Here is a 15,210-nt window from a genome sequence, read left to right as displayed (position 1 = left end):
AAAATTTTTTAAAATTTATCTTTGATTTTCAATATTTTAATCACAATGTGTCCAAATGTTTGTCACTTTGGGTTTATCCTGTTTGGGATTAGGTGAACTTCTTGGACGTGTAAAAGACTATCTTTTTCCCCAAATTTGCAAAGTTTTCTGTAATTATTTCCTCTTTTTTTTCCTATCCCAATCCTTGATCTCCTCTCCTTCTGAAACTCCAAGTAGAAAACAACATTGGACTTTTCTATTCTACAACTATTGGAGTGCTGTTCATTTTTTAAAAAAAACCTTTTTCCTTTCTTTTTCAAATTCAGTAATTTCTACTGATCTATGTTCAAGTTTAGTAACTCTTTCTTCTATCATCTCCAGGCTACCTTTAAGCCCACACAATATGGTTTTCTTCCTTCAGGTACTGTATTTTTTAGTTCTAAAATTCCATTTGATTCTTTTTATACTTTTTATTCCTCAATTGAGATTTATTACCTTTTCATTCAGTATGCTTTTGTTTACACCTCATAAAAATTTCTAAAAGCTGCCTTAAAGTCGTTTTGCAATTCAATTATTTTAAAACAAGCTGAGAACATGCATTTATGTGGGGGTAGTCAATTGCTTGTTTTTGAATTTTTCCTAGCGTGTATAGGAATAATCAGTGGGAAAGATAGGCTGAGGGAACTTATACTGCCATGCTAAGAGATCTCTTATTTTTAAGAGATCTCTTATCTCTTATTTTTATGTTTTTAACAACTTCCGTGATAAAGGGTCTAAAGAAGTTGAATCTGTTCCTCTACATTCTATCTAGCAGAGCTGCCATAACAAAGTACCATAAACTGGGTGGCTTAAAACAACAGAAATATATTGTCTCAAAGTTATTGGAAGCTACAGTCTAAAATCACGGTATCAGTAGGGCCACGCACCCTCTGAGATTCTGAGTACAATCCTTCCTTGGCTCTCTGCCTAGCTTCTTCTGGTGGGAACTAGCCATCTTGGGTGTTCGTTGGCTTACAGCTCCACTAGTTCAATCTTTGCTTCCATGTTCACATGACAATCTCCCTGTGTATCTTTACATCATTTTCCTTTTGTACAAGTCTATGACCAAATTTTTCTATTTTATAAGGATACCAGTCACATTGGGTCACCCTAATGACCTCATTTTAACTTACTTCTGTTACAAACCTATAACCAAATAAGGTTATATTCTGAGATACACAAGGTTAGAACTTCAACATATATTTTTGCGGGAACACAATTCAACACATAACAGTTTCCTTTCCTTTTAAAAACACTTTGAAGCAACCGTTAGCAGTAGCACTCAAAGAGTACTCTCAAAGAAGGTAAGTCATTTCATAATTATTTTCTTCTATATCACTATGGGTATAATGGAAAGGCAAATGGCCATTAAACTGAAATATTTAGTATCATTCAAAAGTATTCACTACTGATTCTACAATAAATGAACAAGCATTTTGAGAGGCTGAGGCAGAAGGATCACTTGAAGCTAGGAGTTCAAGATCATCCCAGACAACAAAGCGATACCCTGTTCTACAAAGAAATAAAAATGAAATAAATTAGCTGGTCATGGTGGCATGTGCCTATAGTCACAGCTACTTAGGAGGTTCAAATGGGACGACTGCTTGAATCTAGGAGTTTGAGGCTCCATGAGCTGTGATTGCACCACTGCACTTTAGCCTGGGGGACCAAGCAAGACCCTGTCAAAAGAAAGAAAAGAAAGAAAAGAAAGAAAAGAAAAGAAAAGAAAAGAAAAGAAAAGAAAAACAAAGAAAGAAAGAGAAAGGAAAGAAAGGAAAGAAAGGAAGAAAAGAAAAAAGGAAGAAAAGGAAGGAAGAAAGGAAGAAAAGGAAGGAAGAAAGGAAGAAAGGAAGAAAGGAAGAAAGGAAGAAAGGAAGAAAGGAAGAAAGAAAGAAAGAAAGAAAGAAAGAAAGAAAGAAAGAAAGAAAGAAAGAAAGAAAGAAAGAAAAGAAAAAGAAAGAAAGAAAAGATAAAGAAAGAAAGAAAGAAAGAAAGTTAATATAATGGAGGATGAGTTCTTAAGTTGTTATGATAGTGTTCTTTCAATACAGCTGCCTTGTAATAATTCTAATTAAATGCATTTTTATAATAAGGCTCTTACCAACATATTATTGGGTTTAATCTTTTCAAAGTACACAAATACATATAAAAGTTAAATCAAACAGTATAGTATATAGTAGGGAGAGGGAGGCAAGAAGAAGAGAAGAAAGGATGAGGATGGTTTCAAAGAAGAGGCTCTATAAACTATGGAACGCAAGCTGATAGTCTAAAGAGAAGTATCACCTAATATAGGCGATGAAACGGAGTAGGGAAGCACACAAACAAAAATACAGTTAATTGTCACATGAGAGTAAAACGTAAAACATTTAACATTTATGACTAATACTGCTTAATACAAAGTGATTTAAACCCCCAGAGCAAGATGGCCAAATAGGAACAGCTCCAGTCTCTAGCTCCCAGCACGAGCGACACAGAAGACAGGTGATTTCTGCATTTTCAACTGAGGTACCAGGTTTATCTCACTGGGGAGTGCCAGACAATCAGTGCTGGTCAGCTGGTGCAGCTCGACCAGCAAGAGCTGAAGCAGGGCGAGGCATCAGCTCACCTGGGAAGCGCAAGGGGGAAGGGAATTCCTTTTCCTAGCCAGGGGAACTGAGACACACAACACCTGGAAAATTGGGTAACTCCCACCCTAATACTGCGCTTTAGCAAGGGTCTTAGCAAACGGCATACCAGGAGATTATATCTCACACCTGGCCGGGAGGGTCCCACACCCACAGAGCCTCCCTCATTGCTAGCACAGCAGTCTGCGATCTAACTGCAAGGCAGGAGCAAGGCTGGGGGAGGGGCGCCCACCATTGCTAAGGCTTAAGTAGGTAAACAAAGCCACCAGGAAGCTCGAACTGGGTGGAGCCCACAGCAGCTCGAGGAGGCCTGCCTGTCTCTGTAGACTCCACCTCTGGGGACAGGGCATTGCTAAACAAAAAGCAGCAGAAACCTCTTCAGATGCAAATAACCCTGTCTGACAGCTTTGAAGAGAGCAGTGGCTCTCCCAACACAGAGGTTGAGATCTGAGAACGGACAGATTGCCTGCTCAAGTGGGTCCCTGACCCGAGTAGCGTAACTGGGAGACATCCTCTACTAGGTTCAGACCGATATCCCACACCTCACAGGGCGGGGTACACCTCTGAGACGAAGCTTCCAGAGCAAGAGTCAGACAGCAACACTCGCTGTTCAGCAATATTCTATCTTCTGCAGTCTCTGCTGCTGATACCCAGGCAAACAGCATCTTGAGTGGACCTCAAGCAATCTCCAACAGACCTGCAGCTGAGGGTCCTGACTGTTAGAAGGAAAACTAACAAACAGAAAGGACACCCACACCAAAACCCCATCAGTACGTCACCATCATCAAAGACCAAAGGCAGATAAAACCACAAAGATGGGGAAAAAGGAGGGCAGAAAAGCTGGAAATTCAAAAATTAAGAGCGCATCTCCCCCTCAAAAGGAACGGAGCTCATGGCCAGCAACAGATCCAAGTTGGACAAAGAATGACATTGACGAGTTGAGAGAAGAAGGCTTCAGTCCATCGAACTTCTCAGAGCTACAGGAGGAATTACGTACCCAGCGCAAAGAAACTAAAAATCTTGAAAAAAGAATGGAAGAATGGATAACTAGAATAATCAATGCAGAGAAGGCCATAAACGAACTGACAGAGATAAAACCCATCACACGAGAAATACGTAACAAATGCACAAGCTTCAGTAACCAACTCGATTAACTGGAAGAAAGAGTATCAGCGATTGAGGATCAAATGAATGAAATGAAACAAGAAGAGAAGTCTAAAGAAAAAAGAGGAAAAAGAAATGAACAAAGCCTTCAAGAAGTCCGGGATTATGTGAAAAGACCAAATCTACGTCTCATTGGGGTGTGTGAAAGTGAGGGGCAAAATGGAAACAAGTTGGAAAACACTCTTCAGGATATCATCCAGGAGAACTTCCCCAACCTAGTAAGGCAGGTCAACATTCAAATTCAGGAAATACAGAGAACACCACAAAGATACTCCTCGAGAAGAGCAACTCCAAGACACATAATTGTCAGATTCACTGAAGTTGAAATGAAGGAAAAAATGTTAAGGGCAGCCAGAGAGAAAGGTCGGGTTACACACAAAGGGAAGCCCATCAGACTAACAGCAGATCTCTTGGCAGAAACTCTACAAGCCAGAAAAGAGTAGGGGCCAATATTCAACATTCTTAAAGAAAAGAATTTTCAAACCAGAATTTCATATCCAGCCAAAATAAGTATCATCAGTGAAGGAGAAATAAAATCCTTTACAGATAAGCAAATGCTTAGAGATTTTGTCACCACCAAGCCTGGCCTACAAAAGATCCTGAAGGAAGCACTAAACATAGAAAGGAACAACCGGTACCAGCCATTGCAAAAACATGCCAAAATGTAAAGACCATTGATGCTAGGAAGAAACTGCATCAACTAACGAGCAAAATAACCAGCTAATATCACAACGACAGGATCAACTTCACATATAACAATATTAACCTTAAATATAAATGCACTAAATGGTCCAATTAAAAGATACAGACTGGCAAATTGGGTAACGAGTCAAGACCCATCAGTTTGGTGTATTCGGAAACCCATCTCACATGCAGACACACACATAGCCTCAAAATAAAGTGATGGAGAAATATCTACCAAGCAAATGGAGAACCAAAAAAAGCAGGGTTTGCAATCCTAGTCTCTGATAAAACAGACTTTAAATCAACAAAGATCAAAAGAGAGAAAGAAGGCCATTACATAATGGTAAAGGGATCAATTCATCAGGAACAGCTAACTATCCTAAATATATATGAACCCAATACAGGAGCACCCAGATTCATAAAGCAAGTCCTTAGAGACGTAGACTCCCACACAATAATAATGGGAGACTTCAACAGCCCACTGTCAACATTAGACAGATCAACAAGACAGAAAGTTAACAAGGATATCCAGGAATTGAACTCAACTCTACACCAAGCGGACCTAATAGACACCTACAGAACTCTCCACCCCAAATCAACAGAATACACATTCTTCTCAGCACCACATCCCACTTATTCCAAAATTGACCACATAATTGGAAGTAAAGCATTCTTCAGCAAATATACAAAAACAGAAATTATAGCAAACTGTCTCTCAGACCACAGTGCAATCAAACTAGAACTCAGGACTAGGAAACTCAATCAAAACCGCTCAACTACATGGAAACCGAACAACCTGCTCCTGAATGACTACTGGGTACATAACGAAATGAAGGCAGAAATAAAGATGTTCTTTGAAACCAATGAGAACAAAGATACAACATACCAGAATCTCTGGGACACATTTAAAGCAGTGTGTAGAGGGAAATTTATAGCACTAAATGCCCACAAGAGAAAGCAGGAAAGATCAACAATTGACATCCTAAAATCACAATTGAAAGAACTAGAGAAGCAAGATCAGATACATTCAAAAGCTAGCAGAAGGCAAGAAATAACTAAGATCAGAGCAGAACTGAAGGACATAGAGACACGAAAAACCCTCCAAAAAATCAATGAATCCAGGAGTTGGTTTTTTGAAAAGATCAACAAAATTGATAGACTGCTAGCAAGACTAATAAAGAATAAAAGAGAGAAGAATCAAATTGACGCAATAAAAAATGATAAAAGGGATATCACCACTGACCCCATAGAAATACAAACTACCATCAGAGAATACTATAAACACCTCTACGCAAATAAACTAAAAAATCTAGAAGAAATGGATAATTTCCTGGACACTTACACTCCCCCAAGACTAAACCAGGAGGAAGTTGAATCCCTGAATAGACCAATAGCAGGCTCCGAAATTGAGGCAATAATTAATAGCCTACCAACAAAAAGAAGTCCAGGACCAGATGGATTCATAGCTGAATTCTACCAGAAGTACAAGGAGGAGCTGGTACTATTCCTTCTGAAACTATTACAATCAATAGAAAAAGAGGGAATCTTCCCTAACTCATTTTAGGAGGTGAACATCATCCTGATACCAAAGCCGGGCAGAGACACAACAAAAAAAGAGAATTTTAGACCAATATCCCTGATGAACATCGATGCAAAAATCCTCAATAAAATACTGGCAAACCGAATCCAGCAGGACATCAAAAAGCTTATTCACCATGATCAAGTGGGCTTCATCCCTGGGATGCAAGGCTAGTTCAACATACACAAATCAATAAATGTAATCCAGCATATAAACAGAACCAAAGACAAAAACCACATGATTATCTCAATAGACGCAGAAAAGGCCTTTGACAAAATTCAAGAGCCTTCATGCTAAAAACTCTCAATAAATTCGGTATTGATGGAACGTATCTCAAAATAATAAGAGCCATTTATGACAAACCCACAGCCAATATCATACTGAATGGGCAAAAACTGGAAAAATTCTCTTTGAAAACTGGCACAAGACAGGGATGCCCTCTCTCACCACTCCTATTCAACATAGTGTTGGAAGTTCTGGCTAGGGCAATCAGGCAAGAGAAAGAAATAAAGGGTACTCAGGAAAAGAAGAAGTCAAATTGTCCCTCTTTGCAGATGACATGATTGTATATTTAGAAAACCCCATCATCTCAGCCCAAAATCTCCTTAAGCTGAGAAGCAACTTCAGCAAAGTCTCAGGATACAAAATTAATGTGAAAAAATCACAAGCATTCTTATACACCAGTAACAGACAAACAGAGAGCCAAATCAGGAGTGAACTTCCATTCACAATCGCTTCAAAGAGAATAAAATACCTAGGAATCCAACTTACAAGGCATGTAAAGGACCTCTTCAAGGAGAACTACAAACCACTGCTCAGTGAAATCAAAGAGGATAAAAACAAATGGAAGAACATACCATGCTCATGGATAGGAAGAATCAATATCGTGAAAATGGCCACACTGCCCAAGGTAATTTATAGATTCAATGGTATCCCCATCAAGCTACCAATGAGTTTCTTCACAGAATTGGGAAAAACTGCTTTAAAGTTCATATGGAACCAAAAAAGAGCCCGCATTGCCAAGACAATCCTCAGTCAAAAGAACAAAGCTGGAGGCATCACGCTACCTGACTTCAAGCTATACTACAAGGCTACAATAGCCAAAATAGCATGGTACTGGTACCAAAATAGAGATATAGATCAATGGAACAGAACAGAGTCCTCAGAAATAATACCACACATCTACAGTCATATGATCTTTGATAAACCTGAGAAAAACAAGAAATGGGGAAAGGATTCCCTATTTAATAAATGGTGCTGGGATAATTGACTAGCCATAAGTAGAAAGCTGAAACTGGATCCTTTCCTTACTCCTTATATGAAAATTAATTCAAGATGGATTAGAGACTTAAATGTTAGACCTAATACCATAAAAACCCTAGAAGAAAACCTAGGTAATACCATTCAGGACATAGGCATGGGCAAGGACTTCATGTCTAAAACACCAAAAGCAACAGCAACAAAAGCCAAAATTGACAAATGGGATTTAATTAAACTAAAGAGCTTCTGCACAGCAAAAGAAACTACCATCAAAGTGAACAGGCAACCTACAGAATGGGAGAAAATTTTTGCAATCTATTCATCAGACAAAGGGCTAATATCCGGAACCTACAAAGAACTCAAACAAATGTACAAGAAAAAAACAGGCCGGGCGCGGTGGCTCACGCCTGTAATCCCAGCACTTTGGGAGGCCGAGGCGGGCGGATCACAAGGTCAGGAGATCGAGACCATGGTGAAACCCCGTCTCTACTAAAAATAGAAAAAATTAGCCGGGCGCAGTGGCGGGCGCCTGTAGTCCCAGCTACTCGGGAGGCTGAGGCAGGAGAATGGCGTGAACCCGGGAGGCGGAGCTTGCAGTGAGCCGAGATTGTGCCACTGCACTCCAGCGTGGGCGACAGAGCGAGACTCCGTCTCAAAAAAAAAAAAAAAAAAAGAAAAAAACAACCCCATCAAACAGTGGGCAAAAGATATGAACAGACATTTCTCAAAAGAAGACATTCATACAGCCAACAGACACATGAAAAAATGCTCATCATCACTGGCCATCAGAGAAATGCAAATCAAAACCACAATGAGATACCATCTCACACCAGTTAGAATGGCGATCATTCAAAAGTCAGGAAACAACAGGTGCTGGAGAGAATGTGGAGAAATAGGAACACTTTTACACTGTTGGTGGGACTGTAAACTAGTTCAACCATTTTGGAAAACAGTATGGCGATTCCTCAAGGATCTAGAACTAGAAATACCATATGACCCAGTCATCCCATTACTGGGTACATACCCAAAGGATTATAAATCATGCTGCTATAAAGACACATGCACACGTATGTTTATTGCAGCACTATTCACAATAGCAAAGACTCGGAATCAACCCAAATGTCCATCAGTGACAGACTGGATTAAGAAAATGTGGCACATATACACCATGGAATACTATGCAGCCATGAAAAGGGATGAGTTTGTGTCCTTTGTAGGGACATGGATGAAGCTGGAAACCATCATTCTCAGCAAACTATCGCAAGAACAGAAAACCAAACACTGCATGTTCTCACTCATAGGTGGGAATCGAACAATGAGATCACTTTGACTCAGGAAGGGGAACATCACACACCGGGGCCTATTATAGGGAGCAGGGAGGCGGGAGGGATGGCATTGGGAGTTATACCTGTTGTAAATGACTAGTTGATCGGTGCTGACGAGTTGATGGGTGCAGCACACCAAGATGTCACAAGTATACATAGGTAACAAACTCGCACATTGTGCACATGTACCCTAGAACTTACAGTATAATAATAAAAAAAATAAAAAGTAAAAAAAAATTTTTTTAAAGTGAATTAAAACAAAACAAAAAATTTTGAGAGAAAGAGTCTTGCTTTATTGCCCAGGCTGGAGTGCAGTGGCTATTCCCAGGTGCAGTCATAGGACACTACAGCCTCTAACTTCTGGGCTCAAGTGATCCTCCTGCCTCGGCCTGCTGAGTAGCTGGGACTACAGGCATGTGCCATCAAGCTCAACTAACTTGAACCTACTTAAAAAAACACTCTTTAAAAACTGGCTTATAACAATTAATGCTACAATAAATATAAATTTATCACTATTGACCTAGAGTGTCCAATAATCTTCTAAAAAGGATTATTTTAAAATATAATTCTAAACGGTATTCAGCTTTGACAATCTACAGAGAAAATATAACACAGTCTATTTGAAGTTAAATAAACAAGTGCTAAATTGTATGCAACTAATTATTTGTGTAAACACAGGTGATCTGAATTCACATTAAACTGTCAAATTACAAGATACAGCATGATTCATCTATGACAACTGAAATCTTTTTCTTTTTAAAAATATTGTATCATAAGCAAAGAAGTTCTGAGTGAGAATCTGAATGAAAATTACATTTGATCAGTTCAACAGACTCTTCCAGTTTGACAGTAAAATAGTTCTTCAGTGTTTAAGAACATTACATCTGCAACTGATTTCATGTCATCAGCCAAAAGATACATTTGTGCTGCCACCATTACATTTTCAGAAGAGTTTAAATTACACAACTTGAGAGAGCTTCAAAGCAATTCTTAATCTAACCACCCTGATCTTGATGGCCAAGTTAAAAATAATTTAGGATACTTAAGAGAAGAGAAACCCTTCAACAAAAAGGATAACAATTGCTTTTAAATCACATTACTTTAAATTTCCTTTCATAAATCAAATGTACCAACCTGAGGATTAGAGCATTTTATCTCTAGTGACTCTAGGTCAACATGGAGACAGACAACAAATGAATGTCGTGTATCAGGTCCCGTAGCAAGTAGTTTTTGAGACGTCACAGCTAGAGTGGAGGTGCAACCCATAGGTTCCACTAGGCAAAGTGTCACTTGTTTTCCAAGAAGGGTATATATGCTGAAATGATGTAAGCTGATCGTCCAAGGAAAAGCATCACCTGATATAGGGGACAAAAGGGAATAGGGAAGCACACAAACAAAAACACAATTAATTTTCACTTGACAGTAAAATGTAAAACATTTAACATTTATGACTAATATTCCATCATAAAAAGTGAAAATAGTATTCCTGAGACCAAAGTGCTAAACAATATAGAAGCTACTTAAAATTCTTTCAGTAATTATATACACTATGAACCATACATTAATAGAAATTAAATATATGGGATAAAATTTAAAATAAAAGTTCTAACTTATTCTTCCCTTACCCTAGTTTGTTGTATTGTGAAACTGTTGGGGACGAATGCGCCATACCTTGGAGGCCAGAGAAAACAGATAAAATTACGTAAATGCAAGATTGTATCTACGGTACTGAAAATGACCGTAGATCTTGCCATGGAATGAGATAGGAAGAGAATAAACAATCTAATATGGTCTGTTGGATCACCTGCATCAGAATCATGTGGGATGCTGGTTTAAAATAGAGGTTCCTTGGACTTTAGACTTTCTTAATCAAAACCTCTGATGGTACAAACCAGCATGAATTTTGATATGTTCCCTAGATTATTCTTACATTTGAGTTATTTTTAAATAAAATGCACTTGATAAAAAATTGGCATTCATAAATTTCAGGATTAAAAGCAAAATTCCCCTTCTATACTTTGAGCTTTTACTAACTTATCTCAGGTAAGATTAATTTATTAATATAAACTTTTGAGATAAAGCCATTTATTTCTTGTAAATATAGGAAAGTAATTTTGAACTTTTTAAAAGTCCATTTAGCATTAGAATATTTTTAAACATTTATTATGGTGATATCAATTTGATATCATTTGTATTTTGGACTTTACAATTTACTAGTGTTTGTCAGTACAGAGAGTATAACACGAACATCATTTTTAGTAATTCAATTAAGTTAGAACAAATTGAGGACATTTATTTTCTAATTAGAGAGGTAATAGACACCATACTGCAGATAATTTTGGAAATTATATAAGAAGAAAATATCAAAACCATTCATAATTTACCTTCTATCTTGCCACTCCCAATAATAAATACTATTAACACTTAGTTATATTTCCTTCATATATATTTTTCCCCCTATGGGGGATGCATGTGCCCAGGCAGAGATTAAATCAGAGATCACACTGCACTTGTAGTCTTACCTTGTTTTTTCACTGAAGAAAAAATACCAAGTGAATTACTAGGTAGATCATACTATAAATATGTTAGAGGAGTCTAAATATATATTTAATACTCAGTAGGTACCAGAAGATACATTCTCGTAAGTCTGAATATTAAAAATGTCTTGACCAAATATAGTTAATAAAATTGTCATAAAATTAGAAACTTTGAAATTGAGACTTGCATAATAAAATAAACCTAGCAACATAGTTCACAATAACTTGACTGGAAACAATGATAACTGCATAATATGTGGTCAGCACTATGGTACTTTGCCTGTCTTAAGATTTAAAATATTTTTCCCCCTAGGAAGAACGACAAACTAAATCATCTGTAACTAATTCTAAAATTATTTTAAAACCTCCATCAAATTCCATGCTATTTAAAAAATAAAGGCTCTGCCAAATTTGTCTTAAAATATTTTGGAATGATTTCAGATTACATACTTTAAAGCTGGTAGTGAGCTATATATATTTTTTGAAACCTTATTTTATCCAAGAAATGCTAAATGGTGGTTATGTTGGATGGAAGAGCACCAAATTTAAATTTGTTAAATTTTTAAAAATCCCAAATAACACTGGTACTATCACAGTTATATTTCTGCTTCTTCTTTGGAATCAGATTAAGAAATTCAAATTGGGCATATCATACTCTAACTCCTAAAAAAAAAAAAAATACACCTTTTAAGGTACTACTTAATGTCCATTTATTTAGCATACAGATTGTTTTTAAAAGCACACTATACCTAGAAGATGAGATGTTAACATACAATGATAAAAATTCCACAATTTCCCACTGTGAGAAAATTCACAAAACACATTAATTGCACAAGTACTCCTTTCATACACACACACCAGAATAAAAATACCTTATCGACTTATAATACTGGCAAAATAATGTTCTGGGTACTCCATAAAATATGTTCAGACATCCATGACTGGCCAGAACCACATACTATTCTGAGAACTTCACATAGTTTTCTATCAATCTGGGCTGACCTTCGAGATTAAGATTTTTATTGTACTTGGAAAGCTGTAATGCTATAATCTAAGTCTTTTTTCAGAGAAAATATTGCTGGCAGAATTTAAACATTTTCAAACAAAATGTCTAAAGAATAATAAAAAAAGAACAAAGCAGGAACATTGAGAATCCCATTTGTATGTGAATTTGTTACCCCTCTATATTATCATTAGAGAAAAGAATACAAAAAAAACAATTCTCAAGAAAATGATGACCAAACACTGATGTAATTCGGAACAAATAATGTGAAAGAAAGTGAATATGACAGAAAGCTTTGGGACAAATTGAATAAATAAAGAACAATCAGTGAGACTACGCGTTACATGTGTCAACGCCAAGGGGTGGAGCAGGAAGGAGGTCCCCAAAGGAACATATTAACTTACAATTGAGTGAAACTTAAAAAGAAAATTACAGTGGATTTCTTTATATTGTATCACATGTTACCGATTTTACACCATGCTATAATCAGAAGATTATAGTTTACATGACACAAAAATAATTTTAATAATATAGATATTAAAAAAAAAAAAACGTTTTTGTCAATGTTGCGGTTATTGAACAGTGACTATTTATACAAATCCTGATCACAGAAACATAATTTATGATCCCAATATTTTTGGTAGGAATCAATATTCTGGAAAGATAATCAGTCTTTCCCTTTCAAAAAACACTCTACTATACTACAGAAAAAAAGTGTATGTACTTGAGGCCAGTTTGAGTCACCTTACAAATATCCATTTAGCAAATGTGGAAAGAATGTTGGTCAATGTTGGAGACACTTTCCTCAGTTTTCCTTGTTTTCATTACCTTAGTCACTGAATGTTTGTCAAAAGCAACAACAACAACAAAATGCCTTCCTCTTCTCCCAGTTTTTTCTCTTACAGTCAACAAACCAGTATGACCCAGGCAGGTTTGTATTTCAAATATGAACTAGTATAACCAGGAACATTCTACCACCTATTGTGAGGGTAACACTTGAGAGAAATATGTACTACAAATTTAAATAGGCCAAAATTGCTGAGAGTGTTAGCCCAAACTAGTTAGCACTTAACTTATTTAAAGACAGTTAAGGCCGGGAGCTGTGGTTGACACCGGTAATCCCAGCACTTTAAGAGGTCAAGGTAGGCAGATTACCTGAGGTCAGGAGTTCAAGACCAGCCTGACCAACATGGAGAAAACCTGTCTCTACTAAAAATACAAAAAGACTAGCCAGGCGTGGTGGCGCATGCCTGTAATCCCAGCTACTTAGGAGGCTAAGGCAGGAGAATCTATTGAATATGGGAGGCAGAGGCTCCAGTGAGCCAAGATCGTGCCATTGCACTCCAGCCTGAGCAACAAGGGCGAAACTCCATCTTAAAATAAAACAAGAATGCTTGTGATTTTTGCACATTAATTTTGTATCCTGAGACTTTGCTGAAGTTGCTGATCAGCTTAAGGAGATTTTGGGCTGAGACAATGGGGTTTTCTAAATATACAATCATGTCATCTGCAAACAGGGACAATTTGACTTCTTCTTTTCCTAACTGAATCCCCTTGATTTCCTTCTCTTGCCTGATTGCCCTAGCCAGAACTTCCAACACTATGTTGAATAGGAGTGGTGAGAGAGGGCATCCCTGTCTTGTGCCAGTTTTCAAAGGGAATTTTTCCAGTTTTTGCCCATTCAGTATGATATTGGCTGTGGGTTTGTCATAAATAGCTCTTATTATTTTGAGGTACGTTCCATCAATACCGAATTTATTGAGCGTTTTTAGCATGAAGGGCTGTTGAATTTTGTCAAAAGCCTTTTCTGCATCTATTGAGATAATGATGTGGTTCTTGTCTTTGATTCTGTTTATATGCTGGATTATGTTTATTGATTTGCGAATGTTGAACCAGCCTTGCATCCCAGGGATGAAGCCCACTTGATCATGGTGGATAAGCTTTTTGATGTGCTGCTGAATCCGGTTTGCGCAACGGCAGCAAAAGCCAAAATTGACAAATGGGATCTCATCAAACTAAAGAGCTTCTGCACAGCAAAAGAAACTACCATCAGAGTGAGCAGGCAGCCTACACAATGGGAGAAAATTTTTGCAATCTACTCATCTGACAAAGGGCTAATATCCAGAACCTACAAAGAACTCAAACAAATTTACAAGAAAAAAACAAACAACCCCATCCAAAAGTGGGCAAAGGATATGAACAGACATTTCTCAAAAGAAGACATTCATACAGCCAACAGACACATGAAAAAATGCTCATCATCACTGGCCATCAGAGAAATGCAAATCAAAACCACAATGAGATACCATCTCACACCAGTTAGAATGGCGATCATTCAAAAGTCAGGAAACAACAGGTGCTGGAGAGGATGTGGAGAAATAGGAACACTTTTACACTGTTGGTGGGAGTGTAAACTAGTTCAACCATTATGGAAAACAGTATGGCAATTCCTCAAGGATCTAGAACTAGATGTACCATATGACCCAGCCATCCCATTACTGGGTATATACCCAAAGGATTATAAATTATGCTGCTATAAGGACACATGCACACGTATGTTTATTGCAGCACTATTCACAATAGCAAAGACTTGGAATCAACCCAAATGTCCATCAGTGACAGATTGGATTAAGAAAATGTGGCACATATACACCATGGAATACTATGCAGCCATAAAAAAGGATGAGTTTGTGTCCTTTGTAGGGACATGGATGCAGCTGGAAACCATCATTCTTAGCAAACTATCACAAGAACAGAAAACCAAACACCGCATGTTCTCACTCGTAGGTGGGAACTGAACAATGAGATCACTTGGACTCGGGAAGGGGAACATCACACACCGGGGCCTATCATGGGAAGGGGGGAGGGGGGAGGGATTGCATTGGGAGTTATACCTGATGTAAATGACGAGTTGATGGGTGCAGCACACCAACATGGCACAAGTATACATATGTAGCAAACCTGCACGTTGTGCACATGTACCCTACAACTTGAAGTTTAATAATAATAAATAAAT

At 37.6% G+C, this 15,210-nt stretch overlaps 1 protein-coding gene across 8 annotated transcripts in view; it reads right to left on the bottom strand.

The window, feature by feature from the left end:
• VPS13B (vacuolar protein sorting 13 homolog B) overlaps positions 1-15,210 on the bottom strand; it is an 870,718-nt gene that overhangs the window by 424,182 nt on the left and 431,326 nt on the right. For all 8 annotated transcript variants that reach the window (XR_005240849.2, XM_037999868.2, XM_073018246.1 and 5 more), the window contains exon 24: positions 9,789-10,009. Coding sequence is in view for 7 of the 8 variants with exons in the window: in XM_037999868.2 (XP_037855796.2) it covers positions 9,789-10,009 (221 nt within the window). In the remaining variant the exon portion in view is untranslated. The remainder of the gene's footprint in view (positions 1-9,788; positions 10,010-15,210) is intronic.

Source organism: Chlorocebus sabaeus, chromosome 8 (assembly GCF_047675955.1).
Source record: "Chlorocebus sabaeus isolate Y175 chromosome 8, mChlSab1.0.hap1, whole genome shotgun sequence".
NCBI lineage: Eukaryota > Metazoa > Chordata > Mammalia > Primates > Cercopithecidae > Chlorocebus > Chlorocebus sabaeus.
The sequence above is the reverse complement of the archived record's forward strand: the minus strand, read 5'-3'. Positions and strand labels throughout refer to the sequence as shown.